The sequence below is a fragment of the Baudoinia panamericana genome (genome assembly GCF_000338955.1).
Source record: "Baudoinia panamericana UAMH 10762 unplaced genomic scaffold BAUCOscaffold_10, whole genome shotgun sequence".
Taxonomy (NCBI): domain Eukaryota; kingdom Fungi; phylum Ascomycota; class Dothideomycetes; order Mycosphaerellales; family Teratosphaeriaceae; genus Baudoinia; species Baudoinia panamericana.
In genome coordinates, this window is record NW_006911266.1 from 775,199 (window position 1) to 789,508 (window position 14,310).

Consider the following 14,310-nt stretch of genomic DNA (forward strand, 5'->3'; position numbering starts at 1 on the left):
ACCTAGGCGTGGGCAGTGCACGCTGCGACTGTACAGTATGCTGGAAACCAGTGCTTAAGCGACCAACTCACCAGCAGACACGATGCAGAGCACTTGCTTGTGCCCACCGTACATAACGCTACGCTTGCAGAACGCTCCCGCAGCAAGTCTCAACGCAGCCAACACTCCACGCCCGACACCCGCAGTCATCTTACCCACCATACCTCTCGCCTCCACCCACATCTTCAGCTTCCCTACCCCTCTTCTTCTTCCCCGCTCTCTCCGCTCCATCCACCAACCCATTTCTCTCCACCGTCGGGGAGCTAGCCCCCGAATTATCAGTACTGCTCCACCAGCCCTCCGGTCTCGACCGCCTCCCCGTCTCATCCGTCATCACGCTCGCAAGCGGCGAGCCTGGCGTGGCAGTCGCAGACCCCATCTCTGAGTCCGAAAATACACCGGAGCTTCTCATCTCGTGCTGCTCGTGCCCGTGCCTATGCCTTAATTCCTGCCTTCGCTCCTGCCGCGCCACTCGTGCCTGTTCCCTCGACTCAGGCCCTGGCAGTCGTCGACGGTGATGGCTTGCGGGGGTGGCCATGTCATCGGACCTGGGAGAAGACGGCGGCTCAGTACTTTGTCTACTGCCGGTGCGGGAATGCCCGGTACCCAACCCCGCCGCGGCGTCGCGGCCAGTTACCGCGCCCGCTCGAGCACCGCCCTCGAATCGAAGACCGAAGGCCGAGATTGCGCCTGAAGCGGAGGCGGACGCTATGGCGGGCCCGGCGGCGGAGGCGGAGAAGTTGAAGAGGGAGGGTGGTGGAGAGGGTCGGGATTGACGTACCGAACTTTCTGCAGCTACGCCGTTGGTCCTGCGACCCAGCAATTCTGTACGGTTGGGAGCAGAGGGTGTCAGGGCGAAGCGGTCGGGGTCCGCATCATCATCGTCGTCCTCCCGTTCGTCTTCCATGTCTGACTCGTTCAGGAACTCTCCCGCAGTACTGCCTCGCTCGTTTTGTGTTGTGAAGTCGAAGGCGTCGGCATTACCCGGCATCTCCCCATTCGGTAGCTCTGTTCGCTCGTCCTCACGGTAACCAGGCGTCAGATTACCATTCGGCGACTGACCAGGTGCAGCCAGCGCCGCGCGATCAAGAATGCTCTTCCGTACACCCTTCCACCCCACTGCTGCCGCTTTCGTCTTCTCTGGTATGGCATGCTTTTCCAGCGCATCCAGGACATGCGGGAAGACTAGCTTGTCAACATCGCTAGCCCACAGGAAGTCAAGATGTTCGTACTTCGCAATGCCTTTAGCCACCGTATGGCGCGGTAGCTCCTTGAGCATGAGTTTGATGTCTACCAGGCTGTCCGCACCACCATACAGCAGCACGATAGGCGTCTTAATGTTCCTCGTTGGGAACTTTGCCACTTTGTAGTACTTGCTCGAGTTTCCAACAGCAAGCGGTGTCGTGACCTCGTCATCGTACATCTGAAATGTGCCATTCCGGATGATCTGGAACCAATGCACCACAGTCTTCGTACTGGTAAAGGAGTACAAATGCGGGTATGCAGCGAGCTTCTGGTGCGGAGTAATGTTGGCCGTGCGCCAGCCAAATAGAAAGAGCAAACACTTGTCTATGAACCAGCAGAAGATGGCGGGGTAGAGTAGGGCTTGCCACATAGTGGCGCTGCCGAGAATGGCGCGCCGGCCGAAGGCGAGGAAGATGATGGAAGGGTTCGACTTCATTAGGCTCGCCACTATGCCTGATGCGAGACCGGGAGGAGCCATAGCCGGTGCAAGTGCAACGAAGACGTCGACTTTGCTATTGAGGGTGGGGTGGATGGAGAGGGTGGCGAAGGCTTGGGCAGTACCTTGGCTGAAGCCGATGTAGCTCAGACTTGGCTGGTGGGTGGTGCTGAGGATGTAATTGATGCTGTCCGGAATGTCATGGAATGCGAACTGATCGATGCTGAAATCCCAGAAGGGCACGTCGGTCGGTGCATGGTGGAGCGATTTCTTGCTGTACTTGTTGCCACGGTTGTTGCCCAGCCAGACGTCGTAGCCTTGATCGACGAGCAGGAAAGGAAGACAGCGTTCACGCTCGGTCAGACAGACCCAGACCTCGCTGTTCATGAGCAGGCCATGGTGCAGGTAAACGACTTTCTTCTGCACACCGCTGGGTCCGGAGTTGATCTCGCGCCCTTCTTCGCCTTGCCGCCAGCCTAGCCTGTGCAGACCGAGCAGGTAGCCGTCGCCCGTCTGCACGATGTGCTCTTCCGCGTAATAGCCGAACAACTCGCACAGTTCGGTGAAGTCTTGCGCTTGTGCAATGGGGGAGGAGACGGCCTTCTTCCGATTGCGGGCGCGGCGGGAGTAAGGCGAGGACAGGCCGTTGAAGGCATTACGGCTCACGCGGTAGCAGAAGCGAATGATGGGAGTGGGTAGTAAGAGAGTGATCGAGCGGACGAAGGACTCAAGGAAGACAGCGAGGAAAGAGAAGAGGAGCGCCAGATACTCGGTGAAGTGCAGGCGGCCTAAGAACGGTACGCTGGCCATGTTGAGCTACTGTGAGGCCAATTCGTTAGTGTGCTGAGTCCATCGTAGAACCCAGAGCGAGTGTAACAGAGCGAGTGTAACAGATCGAGACGAGGACAGGATGCATCAATGCCGCAGGGCTCCTCTTTCGTGCATTCCGCTTCCGTCATTGTACACGTGAAGGCGGGCCCGTGCTCGACCCTTTCGCCGCAAAGCTTCGCGTGAAGCACAAGTTGATGGCATCCGGGTCGGCGCCAATATAATATATCACCCATTCTTCATAACAACCATCTCGGAATCCAATTCACGATCTAGAGCATGCAGCCGGTTGTCTACCATTAAGCTCCCATCACCACTCATATTCACCCGGTTGATCCACACATTCCGGCGCAACCATGCCATCATCCTGCAAAGACATCCGTATACCTTCCCTCCCATCCTACCTTCCATGACATTCTCTGCTAACCACTCTCAGGCGCCGCTCTGGCCGTCTGCCTCCAAAACTCCGACTGCGTCCTCATTCACCGCAACACCCCGGCCGATTGCCTCCGCCAGCCCCTCTCCGACACCTTGCCCACCACCTGCCTCCAACTCAAGCGCGGCTACGGCGAGTGCAAGCGCGGCATGATCGACATGCGAAAACGCTTCCGCGGGAACAAACCTATTGCCGTTTCCACCGAGCTTGAGGCTGGAGGAGGACAGCCAGATGGTATGTTGTATGCGGGCAGGAGTAGCTATCAAGACCCGAAGAGTGGGGCCAAGTGGAAGCCCGGTGAGGATGGAGGGGACGAGTATGAGGTGTATACACGCAATGATGGGATTGAGGATGTGAGGAAGAAATAGAGGGGTTGCACTGTTTCCCGACTGTGGCGCTGGATGTTAAGCTACCGACTCCCGTTCAGCAGCTCAGCACGCGACAATCTGATTGAGATACTGGTCTCGAACTTCCAGCAAGGAACACGCCAACGTGGCCTACCCATTACACACGGGTCGGAATCTCATTGCGGATAAGCCGACACCGCGACACTACTCCCCTCTCGTCGTTTCTTCAGCTTCACCGGATACGGCTGCTGACCCACAACATTATCCGGCGACCAGTACCGTGCCACGATGTACGTCACGCCTGCCTTTGACGTGGCCTTGCCCATGCCGACATGCGTCGCGCTAGACCAGACGCACTGAGCTGTTCATCCCCTTCACTCAGCTATTCAAGCACCCCACTTCACTCCACGGTATAACATTCTGGACTTATCAAAGTGGCTATGATTGCGAAGATTGCCATTACCAAGCTTCTCATCATGGTACACCTTATCTTCCGCCAACCGCTTGTGGGCCGCAAGAAGACTGGTCACATCCTTGGTACTCTCGAACCAGTTCTTGCTGTACTAACCATTGCAACGAAGAGAGTGAGAGCATTGCAGACACCCCATCTCGGCAAACTTCTCGGCATAGCGATGGGCACCTTCGGCAAGGTCATTATACCAAATGAGTGGTTGACAATCAAACCGCTGCGAGCATTGTTAGGAGCTCCGAGGGCTTGGGCCGCCTCAGCGAGCCGCGCGAGGGTGGCCTCATCTGAACTGGTTCGTATAGGGCCGACGAAGGGTTAAACTGGTCGGCCTGGCGCCGGGCGTTGCTCGGCCATGGTATATGGGTCGCTTAGGATGGTGCGCACTCTGCCTCTGGCCTTGCTGAACCTTGCGCTCATGGTGCGCTATACACGAATGTGTATCCTACATATTGGAACAAAAGGAAACGGAGCGTTAAGAGTACACAACCACGCATCTGCGCAGGCCATAGCGAACAATTATCTATCCTTTGACCACATGTGCCGTCGGTCAATAAGTGATCATGACTAATACCGCACTTACCAACGTTTACTGACTGTCGCTGCAGCGAGCAATCGAACAGTAACGGCAGGCGACGAGCCTCCACTGCAGATAGAAGTGTCGGCATATCTGAGGATACCAGGATTGGATCCTCCGAGAAGCCGTCTTCCACATGCGCCCGACGCACCCGAATCTCTCAACATGTATCACAGAAGTGTGACAGTGAAGGTGAAATGCAGATATTTAGTGCTGTCTCTATCAACGTTCGAACACATGCGGATCTATCCTATCGGCCTTCGCCGCTAAGCTCTTACCTCAGCTTAGTTCACTTAGAGTCTAATCAGGGTCCGGCCAATGGCGCCAAGGTCTGAACAGCTCGCGTATTCAGCTGCTCGAATAATTTGTGCGACACCACGTCTCGGCTCGATCTCGCGCTCTTTGGACACAGTTTGGAACGGGGCCGATCTGTTGTCATCGCAATGCTTTCGACCTGAAAGGCGCAGTCATTCGTTGCTTTTTGGGTGAAGTTGGTCGCAGAACGGTGGAAGAGCTGACGTGGGCGGTGAGCGAGTACTCCGGTTCAAGGAGTAGGAGGGCTGGATAAAGAGTCTGGTTCTTGGCGGCCGACGGCACTGAAGGCTTCACTGGGCTCGGCGGCATCCAGGGGTGGACGGCCATAAGAGCAAAAGGCAGGCATCAGGACGCTCGTTTAAAGCCCCATGGACCGACCTACCTTCGACTACGGTCTTCGGCCACCGCAGATGCGTGAGATATATACGCCGCCTCCGCAGAAGGCACCAACACTGGACGATGTCTCGGTCTGTGCCAGCAACACGAGCGATCTCAGTGGCAGCCCACTACCTAGACGGAAAGGCAAAGACAGGCATGAAAGCCTCGGGACGATGCTACGGCGCGGTATAGTCGAGCACCAACTCGGCCTAAGCGTCAATCTCGTGCTCTTGGTGGCTTTGATGTACACCCTCTTTCCCGCTCTACGGCAAAGGATGAGCGCCTTCTTCTTACTCAGCTACCCCATTACCAACCCTTCCACCGGATCTACCGTCTACGGCCAAGGCACGCAAGACCTCTGTCTTGTAGCAACCTTCATCGTCCTTTTCACCGGCCTCCGCGCGTTCGCACTCGAGTATATACTATCACCGTTAGCCAGCCGCATCCTCGGGATTTCCCGCCCCAAGTTCCGCGTGCGCTTCGCCGAGCAGAGTTACATGCTGCTCTACTACGCTCTCTACTGGACGTGGGGTCTCATGCTCTTCATCCGCAATACGCCCTCTTCCACTCGCTCAATCAACGACCTACTCATCTCGCTTTGGCATCCATTTCCGCAACTCTACGTCGGTCGTGGAATGAAGATCTATTACCTGTCGCAACTGGCCTTCTGGATCCAGCAGGTCATGGTGATCCACATCGAGGCTCGTCGGAAAGACCACTTCCAGATGCTTACGCATCACGTCATCACCATCGCCCTTCTCTCCTTCTCTTACCCATACCGGCAATGGCGCGTGGGCAATGCCGTGCTAGTCTGCATGGATATCGTAGACTGCGTGTTTCCCTTCGCCAAAGTGCTACGGTATCTCGGGCTGCAGGTGGCGTGTGATGCCGCCTTTGCCGCGTTCGTCATCCTCTGGATCGCAGGGCGACATGTGTGCTACAATGCTATCTGTTGGAGTATCTGGGCGCATGTCGCTACAGCCGAAGTGGATGGGGAAAGGGTCATGCCATACGGTGTGTATAGTACACATTCCGGCAAGCGACTAAGCGAGGACGGGGGGAAGGACGTGTTGGTGAACCTCCTTCAGCCCCTGCTACATCCGCATGCGAGAACGTTCAGTTTCAATGCGAGTATTCGGTGGCTGTTCCTGGGGTTGCTCTTGGCGCTGCAGTGCATCACCATCGGGTGGTTTATCATGATCTGCCGCGTCGTCGTACGCGTGCTTCGCGGAGAGGGAGCGGACGACAGTCGGTCTGATGGCGAAGACGAAGATCAAGCGGCGGATGAGGAGGAGGCGTCGGCGGCGGCCAACGACGTGCCAGCGCAGCCCTCGGATCACCTCGCCCTGCCTTTGACGAAGCCGAAGCCGCGCTTCATCGAGATTGAGTCCACGGGCGAGGACGTTGTCCGGCCATCATACGCGAAACGGAGAGTCGCGTCTGCCTCTGGTGTCAAGCGGAAAGGCAAAGGCTTCAGCTCCGGTCTGAACCTCGGCGAGCACAAGGAGATCCTGAATCGGATCGGGTGTCTAAGCGAGGAGCAGCTGGCGCGGGAGAGGGAGAAGAGGGAGGGAGGCAGCTCACGGCCGGGCAGTGCCGCCGGGAAACGCTGACGCGTCGCTATTGAGCATAGCATAGCATAGCATAGCCTCTGACGTGTAACGGAATGTATCTTTTTAGCGTGCTGTTGGTGGTTTGCTGGGCGTAGCCTGCCGACTACCGCCTCCCTCCCCGCCTTTCCGCGCCAAACTTGCGAAGTATTCCGCCAGTTGATCGATTGGCACATCGCTGCCACCGCTGCCACTTCTAGCAGGCGTCGCACTTGCCTCCTTGTCCTCCCTTCTCGGCGGCCGCGGTGTTACATTGCGTGATGCAGCAGGCGAACTGAAGCCCGAGGGCGGAGGCGGCCTCTTTAATCTCTCTATCACCGCCTCGGCGGAGACGGTGTTATAGCTCACACCACCTACATTGAACGATACGTCTCCGACCAGTTCGTTGAGAGCGCCGGTCTGTTCGCCGGTGGGGAGTCCGATCATGCGGCTCGTCGAATGTAGCGCGCCGGCAGCGGTGGAAGTCGAGGCTGTCGCGCGCTTGGCATCTTCCGCTTCCAGTGCTTGGAGGTGTGCGCGCATTTCGGTCAGAAACTGTTGGTCGGGTTTCGTGGTGACCTCGATCCGCGGTGGCTTGGGCGCTTTATGCGCGTTGGGATCCAGGATTGCTGCTTCGTAAGCAGCAATGGCGGAGAGCGATTGCTTGGATGGTGACAAGGGCCGTGCTGCCAGCTCTGGATCCTCTTCGCCTGCGTCTGAGGTGGCGTAGACTTCTTGCTCTGACTCCGCCTGTGGCACTGCTGAAACGTGCTCTTCCGCGCCGCCATTGGTGTGGTGTTCGTCCTCTGGCTCCGGCTGTGCCGCTGGCTGTGGCTTCGAGTGGTCGACTCGCTGCTGTTGGGCGTGTTGCAGATCTTGATCCCAGGCCTCGAGCACAGACTCAGGCGAGAAGTTCTCGGACAGAAGGCGAATCTTGCCTGCACTGTCCCAGCCGCTCGGTACTACGATGGCCATTCGATCCACCACGTTGTGTTTAAGTGCCAGATCCAGTCGCTTGGCGGGAGCAATACCTTTTGGCGGAGCAGGTGATAGCGGGCCAAGGTCCAGATTCAGGCTCGTGAAGAGTACTTTCTGAATTTCGGAAAGCGCTGATCCAGGCGGCTGGGGAGGCATTAGACTACTCGTGTATACCAAGGCAGCCGAGAGTGGTAGCATACAAGTGCGTAGACACTGTGCAACATAGTCGAAGGTGTCTTCCTTGTAGCCTTCCCTTTCCAAACCTTCCTGCGCTTCTACGTACTGGACGATGACCGTGAAAGCTAGTGCGTGCTCTTTGAGCACTTCCAGTGGCCTGTCCAGCGGCGAGTTCGGGGGTAATAGAGCTGCTGCGAGTAGCTGCAGCCATCTGCGTAGAAGTCCGAGGAAACGCCAGGGTTCCTTCCATGACAGCAGAATGCTAACCGCCGGTCTTCTTCCACGTTCATGATATGTCTCATTACCTCCCGCAAAACCAGCATCGTCGTCCGGCTCAGCTTCGCTCTTCTTCTGCTTTGGCTTCAGTAATCGCCTCAGCGTCGGCTCGTACGCCATGTCCGGCTCCGGCAAGGTGTGCACTTCCAAATGCGCCGCCTCCTCCGCCTCGCCGCCCAGCATACCTGTGTTCTGATGGGGCGGTGAGTACAGAGTCACATGTCCATAGCCATACGCGAAGCGATTGCTCAGCGTGAGCTGACCTTTTGCTTTCTGCGGTCTCGTGTCTCGGTTTCTTGACGGCGGTGCAGGCGGCGGTGGTCGAGCGAGACTTTGTATGAAGGTTCTCTGGTCATCAGGTGAGCCGCCACATAGGATGAGCTCGCGATGTTGAACTGCTTGCGTTCGGTTGCGAGCTTGCGCTTCGCGTGTCTGGCGGAGGAGGCTGGACCATGTATCTGTTTGGCGCTCTTTCTTGCGCTTTAAGGGTGGATCATTGGTTGAACGGTGGGATGGTGTAAGAGCGTGGGTACCACTCGGTCGCACGATGGTCGACATGCTGTAGGGAGAGGGAAAGCCTTAGGGTGAGAAAGATGGGTAAGAATGCTTCTCGACTCTGGGCAGCAATGCACACTGGCGCCAGATAGACGCGTTCCCACGTGCTACGGACCGCCCCGCGCCTTAAGAAATATCCGCAATCTAGATTGCATCTGCGCTACCTACATGTATGCACAACCACGACCACTACTGCTTGAGAAGCGTCGTTCCCCAGGTCCTATGATCTAGAACATCCACTTCTTTGTGTGCACTCTGGGGATTATGGACTGCTGTGTTGTACCACAGGTATCGGATTCGCGACGTCAGCAGCGTCGTGAACGTAGCCGAGATCTGAGCACAACACACTAGCCAAGGATACCACTTCTACACCTTGTCAGTCATCCTTGCTTCTGCACTCACTCAGCCAGCGCAACGCCATCTCAGCTCTTTACATCAAATGCTTTCTCGAGTGCACAACTAGTTGCTGCGCACAAATCCACCGGTACCCCTCCACCATCTTCAGCCAGCCACCAGTCTTGGCGCTCGGTAGCAGCTGAGCTTGGCCAAATCCGTACTACATTCAGCCCTGACCTCTCGCCTATATGCTCACGCGTGGCGTGAGCTTCTGGTGGCCTGGCCAAACAGAATGTGCAGGGCACGGTCGTAGCTTGTCCCTGTCAAGCTTCTACCGTTGTCGCAAAGTGCGCCAATGCGTGACAGCCACAATCAGCTGGCGGTGGGTGCTCACGAGGCGGAGCCTTTCTGTAGCTTACTGTAGAACCGCGGTAGGCTATGCGTCGAGTTCTGAACCTTCTCTCGAGTCCTCCCTCCTTCGTTTCGCGAAACGATTCGGATATCTATTGGCACTGACTGAAGACAGCCGGGCTTCCTAAGTCACGCCTTCAAGGCCTTCCTGTGGCGACAGTCTCTTCGTGGCTTACAATGTCTGCTAATCACGCCGTGGAGCAAGGCCCTTCGCTGCATGGTAACGAGTCGGAGATGTCACATCAAACAGCGAACGCCGCCGACTTATCTCCTCGACGTCGCCCCGGCTATATCCGAGTCCCGTCTTCCGTAGAGCAATCGGGTGCCTCTGAAGGAGTCCAGGCACATAGGGACGACTTTACCAATGAGACTATAGATGGCGCAGCCACCCATCGTGGACTTGGTATTGCCAGCAGCACCGCGCCTGCTCAGAAGAAGCAGCCAGCAAGCCAAGGATCACCTCCCGGCATGGCAGGCAAAGCGCGTGCTGAACCCACTTATACCACACCTGGGTCCGCTGACCCTTTGGTATCGCCTGTGTCACCTAACCTACCTTCGGGTACTATCCGCTTCGCTGAGGCGCCTTATCAGATCGAAGTCCCTTACGGCGACACGAAATTGAAGGACCGGCAGACTGTAACATCTATCACCTCGACTCAATCACAGTACGATAATTTTGATCGCTGCCGAAGTCGCAAAGGGTTCAGAAACCGGCTGGGCGTGATGTTTATCACTTTCCTGCTGACATCGGTATTCTCGACCTTCTTCTCTGGCCTGTTCTTGGTCGTCTCGATACGCAAGCCGAGGTACGGCAAGATGATATCAAGTGACGGCAGCCTTACAGCGTCATCTGCTGCGTTGTTGACAACGGCTCTTGCTAAGTTGACAGAAGCCTCATTCGCCACGGTGTTTGTGGCTTTCCTTGGGCAGATCTTCGCTCATCGGGCCTACAAGCATGTCCACGGTGTCACGCTTGCCGAGCTTAGCTTGCGCAGCTGGATCGTCTTACCAGGCAAGATCTTCATGGAATCGGAGATAGCACGCTTTGCCGGATTCAGCTTTCTCGGTGTCGGCTCGCTTCTCGCAGCGCTTTGCGTCGTGCTTTACACACAGGCTGCAACCGCACTGGTGCAACCTCAGCTGCAATGGGACAATGCGCAGCTCCAGATCATGCAAGGTCTGGTCCGGACACAATTCGCTAATTCCTCGTACATTAACGAGTACTGCGAGACGCCCATCTCTTCATCGTACGATCCCGACGAGGCCGCTTCGACTTGCATTCAGATCTACCACGCTGCGGAAGCATACCACAACTACTACGGCTACTTGAGCGCCTGGAAAGAAGTCGTCCAGACTGGCAATGGTAGCTCGGAACCAGCAAAGCGCCCACAAGGCTACGCTGTTATAAATGACGATACCACAGTTACTCAGGCTTGGATCGAGCAAAGTAACGTCACAGCACTATACGAGCAGCACAAGATAATCGTCAATAACGTTTCGATGGCCGTCCCTCACCCAGGCTTGATCCAGGCTGCTTCCGATGGTGTTAACGGCATTCTGCAGCCCGCCGAGCTTGCCGGACTGGGAAGCTATACAATCCGTGCCTCTGTTGCTTCACCCGTAATACACTCCTTGTGCGTCACAATGACCGAAGCACAGCTCAAGCCTTTCGTTTTCGAGCTGTGGGATAATGTGACCTTGCCGGTCAACTTGACCATCTGGCCAAAGCAGCTGAGCTATGCCAATCCGTATCTCGGTGGTACACCCTTCGATGATATTTTCGGTTGGGGCCCGGAATATGGAGACGGGAAGTACCCACCAGTGTTTGGCAAAGTGCCTATTGACTACAACACTATCATCAACAACACGCTTGACATGCCATATGGGCGCGACTCAATCTATTTGCTGGGAAAGGGTGGGCCTAAGGATTCCGCAGGCAACGTTGTGGAAAGCAGTAACTATGCGCTTTGCCAGCTAAAGGTCGGGCAAACGCCAAGCTGCTCGACGCTGTTCACCGCTAGCGCCAGCGGCGCCGAGCTAGTCGCGAGATGCGAAGATCCAAGCGATGCCATGAGCTACGGGAGCAATCACCCTGGTGCTCTTGGTGGAAACGATACGATCAGCCTAGCTTGGCCTGACGTCGCCACTCAATGGGCCAACAGTACGTACCGCCATACCCGCAGGCCTCGCTTGATTTGCACTAACCATCTTTACAGGCTTGGCCCTCAATGAAGGCCTTTTCGACGGCAACGGATCGAACGCTCGCCTGCTCACCCAGCTTATCCTAACCGAACCGACTCTGAATCCTGATCTACCATCAGCCGCCGAAGCGCTGGCAGTGATGGCAGGCTGCACCGTCCTCCAGTCCGCCATCGACGCACCATTCACCGAGCTCTTGAACTACACCTCCCACCCCACCCTGAAACCCAGGAGCTACGGCTCTGGCTACGGTTCAGGTTACGGCAACTCATCGAGCTACTACGGCTCCTACCAAAGCTTCCCCGCCATGGTGCGCGCGCGCGAATATGCCAGCGGACCTACGCAGAAGTACCAGAACGCCTTCTACCCCATCCTGATACTCACCTTCCTTCTCAACCTCATGGTGCTACTCTTCCTCCTGTTCCAACGGCACTGGTACAATGACTTCACTGACCCGACTCATCTCTTCTCGTTGGCTATCAATAGTCCGCCGAGCAAGGAGATGGCGGGCAGTTGTGGAGGCGGGCCGGTGGGCAGACAGTTCGAGGTCAGTTGGCAACTTAATGTAGACGGGGACGAGCATGTATATCTGGAGGCTTTGGATAGAGTGCACGCGGAGACGGGAGCGTTGAGGAGGCGGAGTTGGAAGGATGATGTTAGTATGCTTATGAGTCCGGTCAAGAGACTGACGGGTTCAGAGAGGTTCGAAGGTGGGTCTACACGGCGAGCTGGTGGGTAAATATCTCTTCTCTGGGCTTTTTTGGGTAGCATAACTCTGGAACTACTTCCTCGCTTTCATCGTTAGCATCACCGCAGTGCTATCCTGGTGAACACTGAAGTTTCAGCCTACAGCAATCAGACTACAGTATGGCAGAAGCCTCTACTGTAGCAAGGGATTGTCTATAGCTGCAAAGCTACGCTGTCGAGCACGGAGCAAACATAGCGCACAACATCAGTACGCCGATGCAATTGCGAATAGACTTTCGCGAACATGTGGAATCAAGGGACAACAGTGGCCTGCGTCAAAGCACATGCTCGCTCTTCGCTGGCCTTTAGCCGCAATCCTCATCCCAGTTGGGTTCTTTGTAGCATTCTTCTATGCCTACAGCTGGTACAAGACACATCAGACTCTTCCACCTCCAAGTCCAGTTTCACCCCCAGTCCCACCTCCAGACGCCTCTCCCTCTCCGGCAAGATCTCAAATTTCACGCCCATCTCCACATCCAGCGGCCGCAGCAGCCCATGATGAAGGTATGGACGAAGGCGAGAATGAGGATGATAATCAACCTCCAGAGGCTGTACCTCCAGAAGCTGTACCTCGATAGGCCGTACCTCAATAGGCCGTTCCTTTGGCACAGTACTGCTCGAGAGACGGGCAGGCATTCCAAGCCATTGTCAACCGCGCCCGGCGGAGGAGGAGACCAAGAAGGACTCTCCACAGCACCCGCACCGGACAACACCGCCAGGCAAGTCTACAGGATGCAGGATGTCCAGGGACGGTAGTAATTCCCTTGATTATATGCCGGGAAGGGTCAACTCGGAGGCAGCGCAGGTTGTCGCAAAGTCTTCCGGGCATCCCGGTGCTGCGTCGGCACGGAAATCATAGTCTGGCGCACTAGCAGCCTTGCATCGATCGGCCGTGCATGATAGAAAAGCCATTATTTGCAAGACAGGCCGCGCGCCCGCATGAATCTTGCGGTGACGCTGTGAGTTCCCGTTACTGCCCGTCTGAGACCCTCGGACCGCGTCCGGCGACTATCGCATGCTTTGGTGGTGCACAAAGCCGGTGAAGAAATATCCTTCAGATCTGTCTTCAGCTTCTCTCCACTCATTCAACCATGCCATCCATTCCGTCACCAGCCAAGACCTTCGTCTTGACCCTGACATCCACCGCCGCTCCTGGTGTCCATGCCACCACGTTCCCCTCTTCATCCACAAACTCCCATCTATACCGGCTCAGGTAGTGCGGGATGCCGCTGAGCTGTGGTCCATACCTCTGCGTGTTATCGTACAGCTCGAAAAGCGGTACGGCAAGGAGCTTCATGTTCTTAGGGACGCTCAGCACTTTGCTCTTCGGTAGCTGGATAAGGTACAGCTTTTTGCACTCCTTCGGCCGCGTGACGTGTGCGGGTAAGTACGGGTACATGAACGTCTCGAAGTTGGGCCGCCACCATACTGCAAGAGTGTCGGTCACGTTCCAGTCCGCTTCTGCAGGCGTGTCGCGCGTGCTGAGGCTGCTTGTCGGTGGAGGTGCAAGACGTTCGTTCAGGCGCGCTTTGAAGCCTTCGATTTCGTCACTGGAATGCGGTATATAGTCGCCAGGTCTGTAGCACCGTCAGACACACCAAATATTGACGGAGAGAGGCATACATACAGCTTGAAGAAGGCGTTGGCAATCTGCAGCATGAGCACGTGAGGGTGGTTGTGCTCATGGCAGACTAACACGGCTTCGCAGGTCCGCCGCATGCCATGCTGCTCATAGTGCTCTTCCAAGCGCCGCAAACGTTCCTTTACTGACGGGTCCTCCTCCGGCTGCCCTTCTTTGGTGCCGAAGGTGTAGTTGCTCAGCGGGTATAGCCTGACAGCTGGCGCCTGTCGCTCATCGAAGGGAAGGCTCGTGGGAGGCTGAACCGTGGATTGTTGATACGCAGTCGAAATGGCTGTCATTGTGAAGTCAAATCATATCGTCATGTGTAAACAGTATGCGTTATGGTTACCTACC

At 56.3% G+C, this 14,310-nt stretch overlaps 8 protein-coding genes across 8 annotated transcripts; 4 read left to right on the top strand and 4 right to left on the bottom strand.

The window, feature by feature from the left end:
• Positions 1-349: 349 nt before the first annotated feature.
• On the bottom strand, positions 350-2,637 carry BAUCODRAFT_36558 (uncharacterized protein). The gene is made up of 2 exons (XM_007680466.1): positions 821-2,637; positions 350-587 (listed from the first exon to the last, which is right to left on the bottom strand). The coding sequence occupies exons 1-2, from the start codon at positions 2,528-2,530 to the stop codon at positions 579-581; spliced, it is 1,719 nt and encodes a 572-aa protein (XP_007678656.1). The 5' UTR covers positions 2,531-2,637; the 3' UTR covers positions 350-578.
• Positions 2,638-2,904: 267 nt separating this feature from the next.
• BAUCODRAFT_56501 (uncharacterized protein) lies at positions 2,905-3,202 on the top strand (the record flags this gene model as incomplete). The annotated part of the gene is made up of 2 exons (XM_007680548.1): positions 2,905-2,929; positions 2,985-3,202. Coding segments are annotated over 2 exons (243 nt in total), but the record flags the coding sequence as incomplete, so codon positions are not given.
• Positions 3,203-3,455: 253 nt separating this feature from the next.
• Positions 3,456-4,166, top strand: BAUCODRAFT_220401 (uncharacterized protein). The gene is made up of 2 exons (XM_007680835.1): positions 3,456-3,621; positions 3,678-4,166. The coding sequence occupies exon 2, from the start codon at positions 3,772-3,774 to the stop codon at positions 4,117-4,119; it is 348 nt and encodes a 115-aa protein (XP_007679025.1). The 5' UTR covers positions 3,456-3,621; positions 3,678-3,771; the 3' UTR covers positions 4,120-4,166.
• BAUCODRAFT_220328 (uncharacterized protein) lies at positions 4,167-4,579 on the bottom strand. The gene has a single exon (XM_007680836.1). The coding sequence runs from the start codon at positions 4,463-4,465 to the stop codon at positions 4,214-4,216; it is 252 nt and encodes an 83-aa protein (XP_007679026.1). The 5' UTR covers positions 4,466-4,579; the 3' UTR covers positions 4,167-4,213.
• A 661-nt stretch (positions 4,580-5,240) lies between these two features.
• On the top strand, positions 5,241-6,680 carry BAUCODRAFT_74877 (uncharacterized protein; the record flags this gene model as incomplete). The annotated part of the gene is made up of 1 exon (XM_007680603.1): positions 5,241-6,680. The coding sequence occupies one exon, from the start codon at positions 5,241-5,243 to the stop codon at positions 6,678-6,680; it is 1,440 nt and encodes a 479-aa protein (XP_007678793.1).
• A 63-nt stretch (positions 6,681-6,743) lies between these two features.
• BAUCODRAFT_124818 (uncharacterized protein) lies at positions 6,744-8,645 on the bottom strand (the record flags this gene model as incomplete). The annotated part of the gene is made up of 1 exon (XM_007680837.1): positions 6,744-8,645. The coding sequence occupies one exon, from the start codon at positions 8,643-8,645 to the stop codon at positions 6,744-6,746; it is 1,902 nt and encodes a 633-aa protein (XP_007679027.1).
• Positions 8,646-10,112: 1,467 nt separating this feature from the next.
• Positions 10,113-12,327, top strand: BAUCODRAFT_74704 (uncharacterized protein; the record flags this gene model as incomplete). Its single annotated transcript, XM_007680587.1, has 2 exons — positions 10,113-11,550; positions 11,606-12,327. The coding sequence occupies 2 exons, from the start codon at positions 10,113-10,115 to the stop codon at positions 12,325-12,327; spliced, it is 2,160 nt and encodes a 719-aa protein (XP_007678777.1).
• Positions 12,328-13,169: 842 nt separating this feature from the next.
• Positions 13,170-14,255, bottom strand: BAUCODRAFT_567664 (uncharacterized protein; the record flags this gene model as incomplete). The annotated part of the gene is made up of 2 exons (XM_007680838.1): positions 13,170-13,912; positions 13,963-14,255. The coding sequence occupies 2 exons, from the start codon at positions 14,253-14,255 to the stop codon at positions 13,417-13,419; spliced, it is 789 nt and encodes a 262-aa protein (XP_007679028.1). The 3' UTR covers positions 13,170-13,416.
• Positions 14,256-14,310: the final 55 nt, after the last annotated feature.

What these genes read in the sequence shown, in the direction of transcription:
- BAUCODRAFT_220328 (XM_007680836.1), bottom strand. Translation starts at nt 4,465, where the DNA reads ATGCCGACACTTCTATCTGCAGTGGAGGCTCGTCGCCTGCCGTTACTG.
- BAUCODRAFT_36558 (XM_007680466.1), bottom strand. Translation starts at nt 2,530, where the DNA reads ATGGCCAGCGTACCGTTCTTAGGCCGCCTGCACTTCACCGAGTATCTG.
- BAUCODRAFT_220401 (XM_007680835.1), top strand. Translation starts at nt 3,772, where the DNA reads ATGATTGCGAAGATTGCCATTACCAAGCTTCTCATCATGGTACACCTT.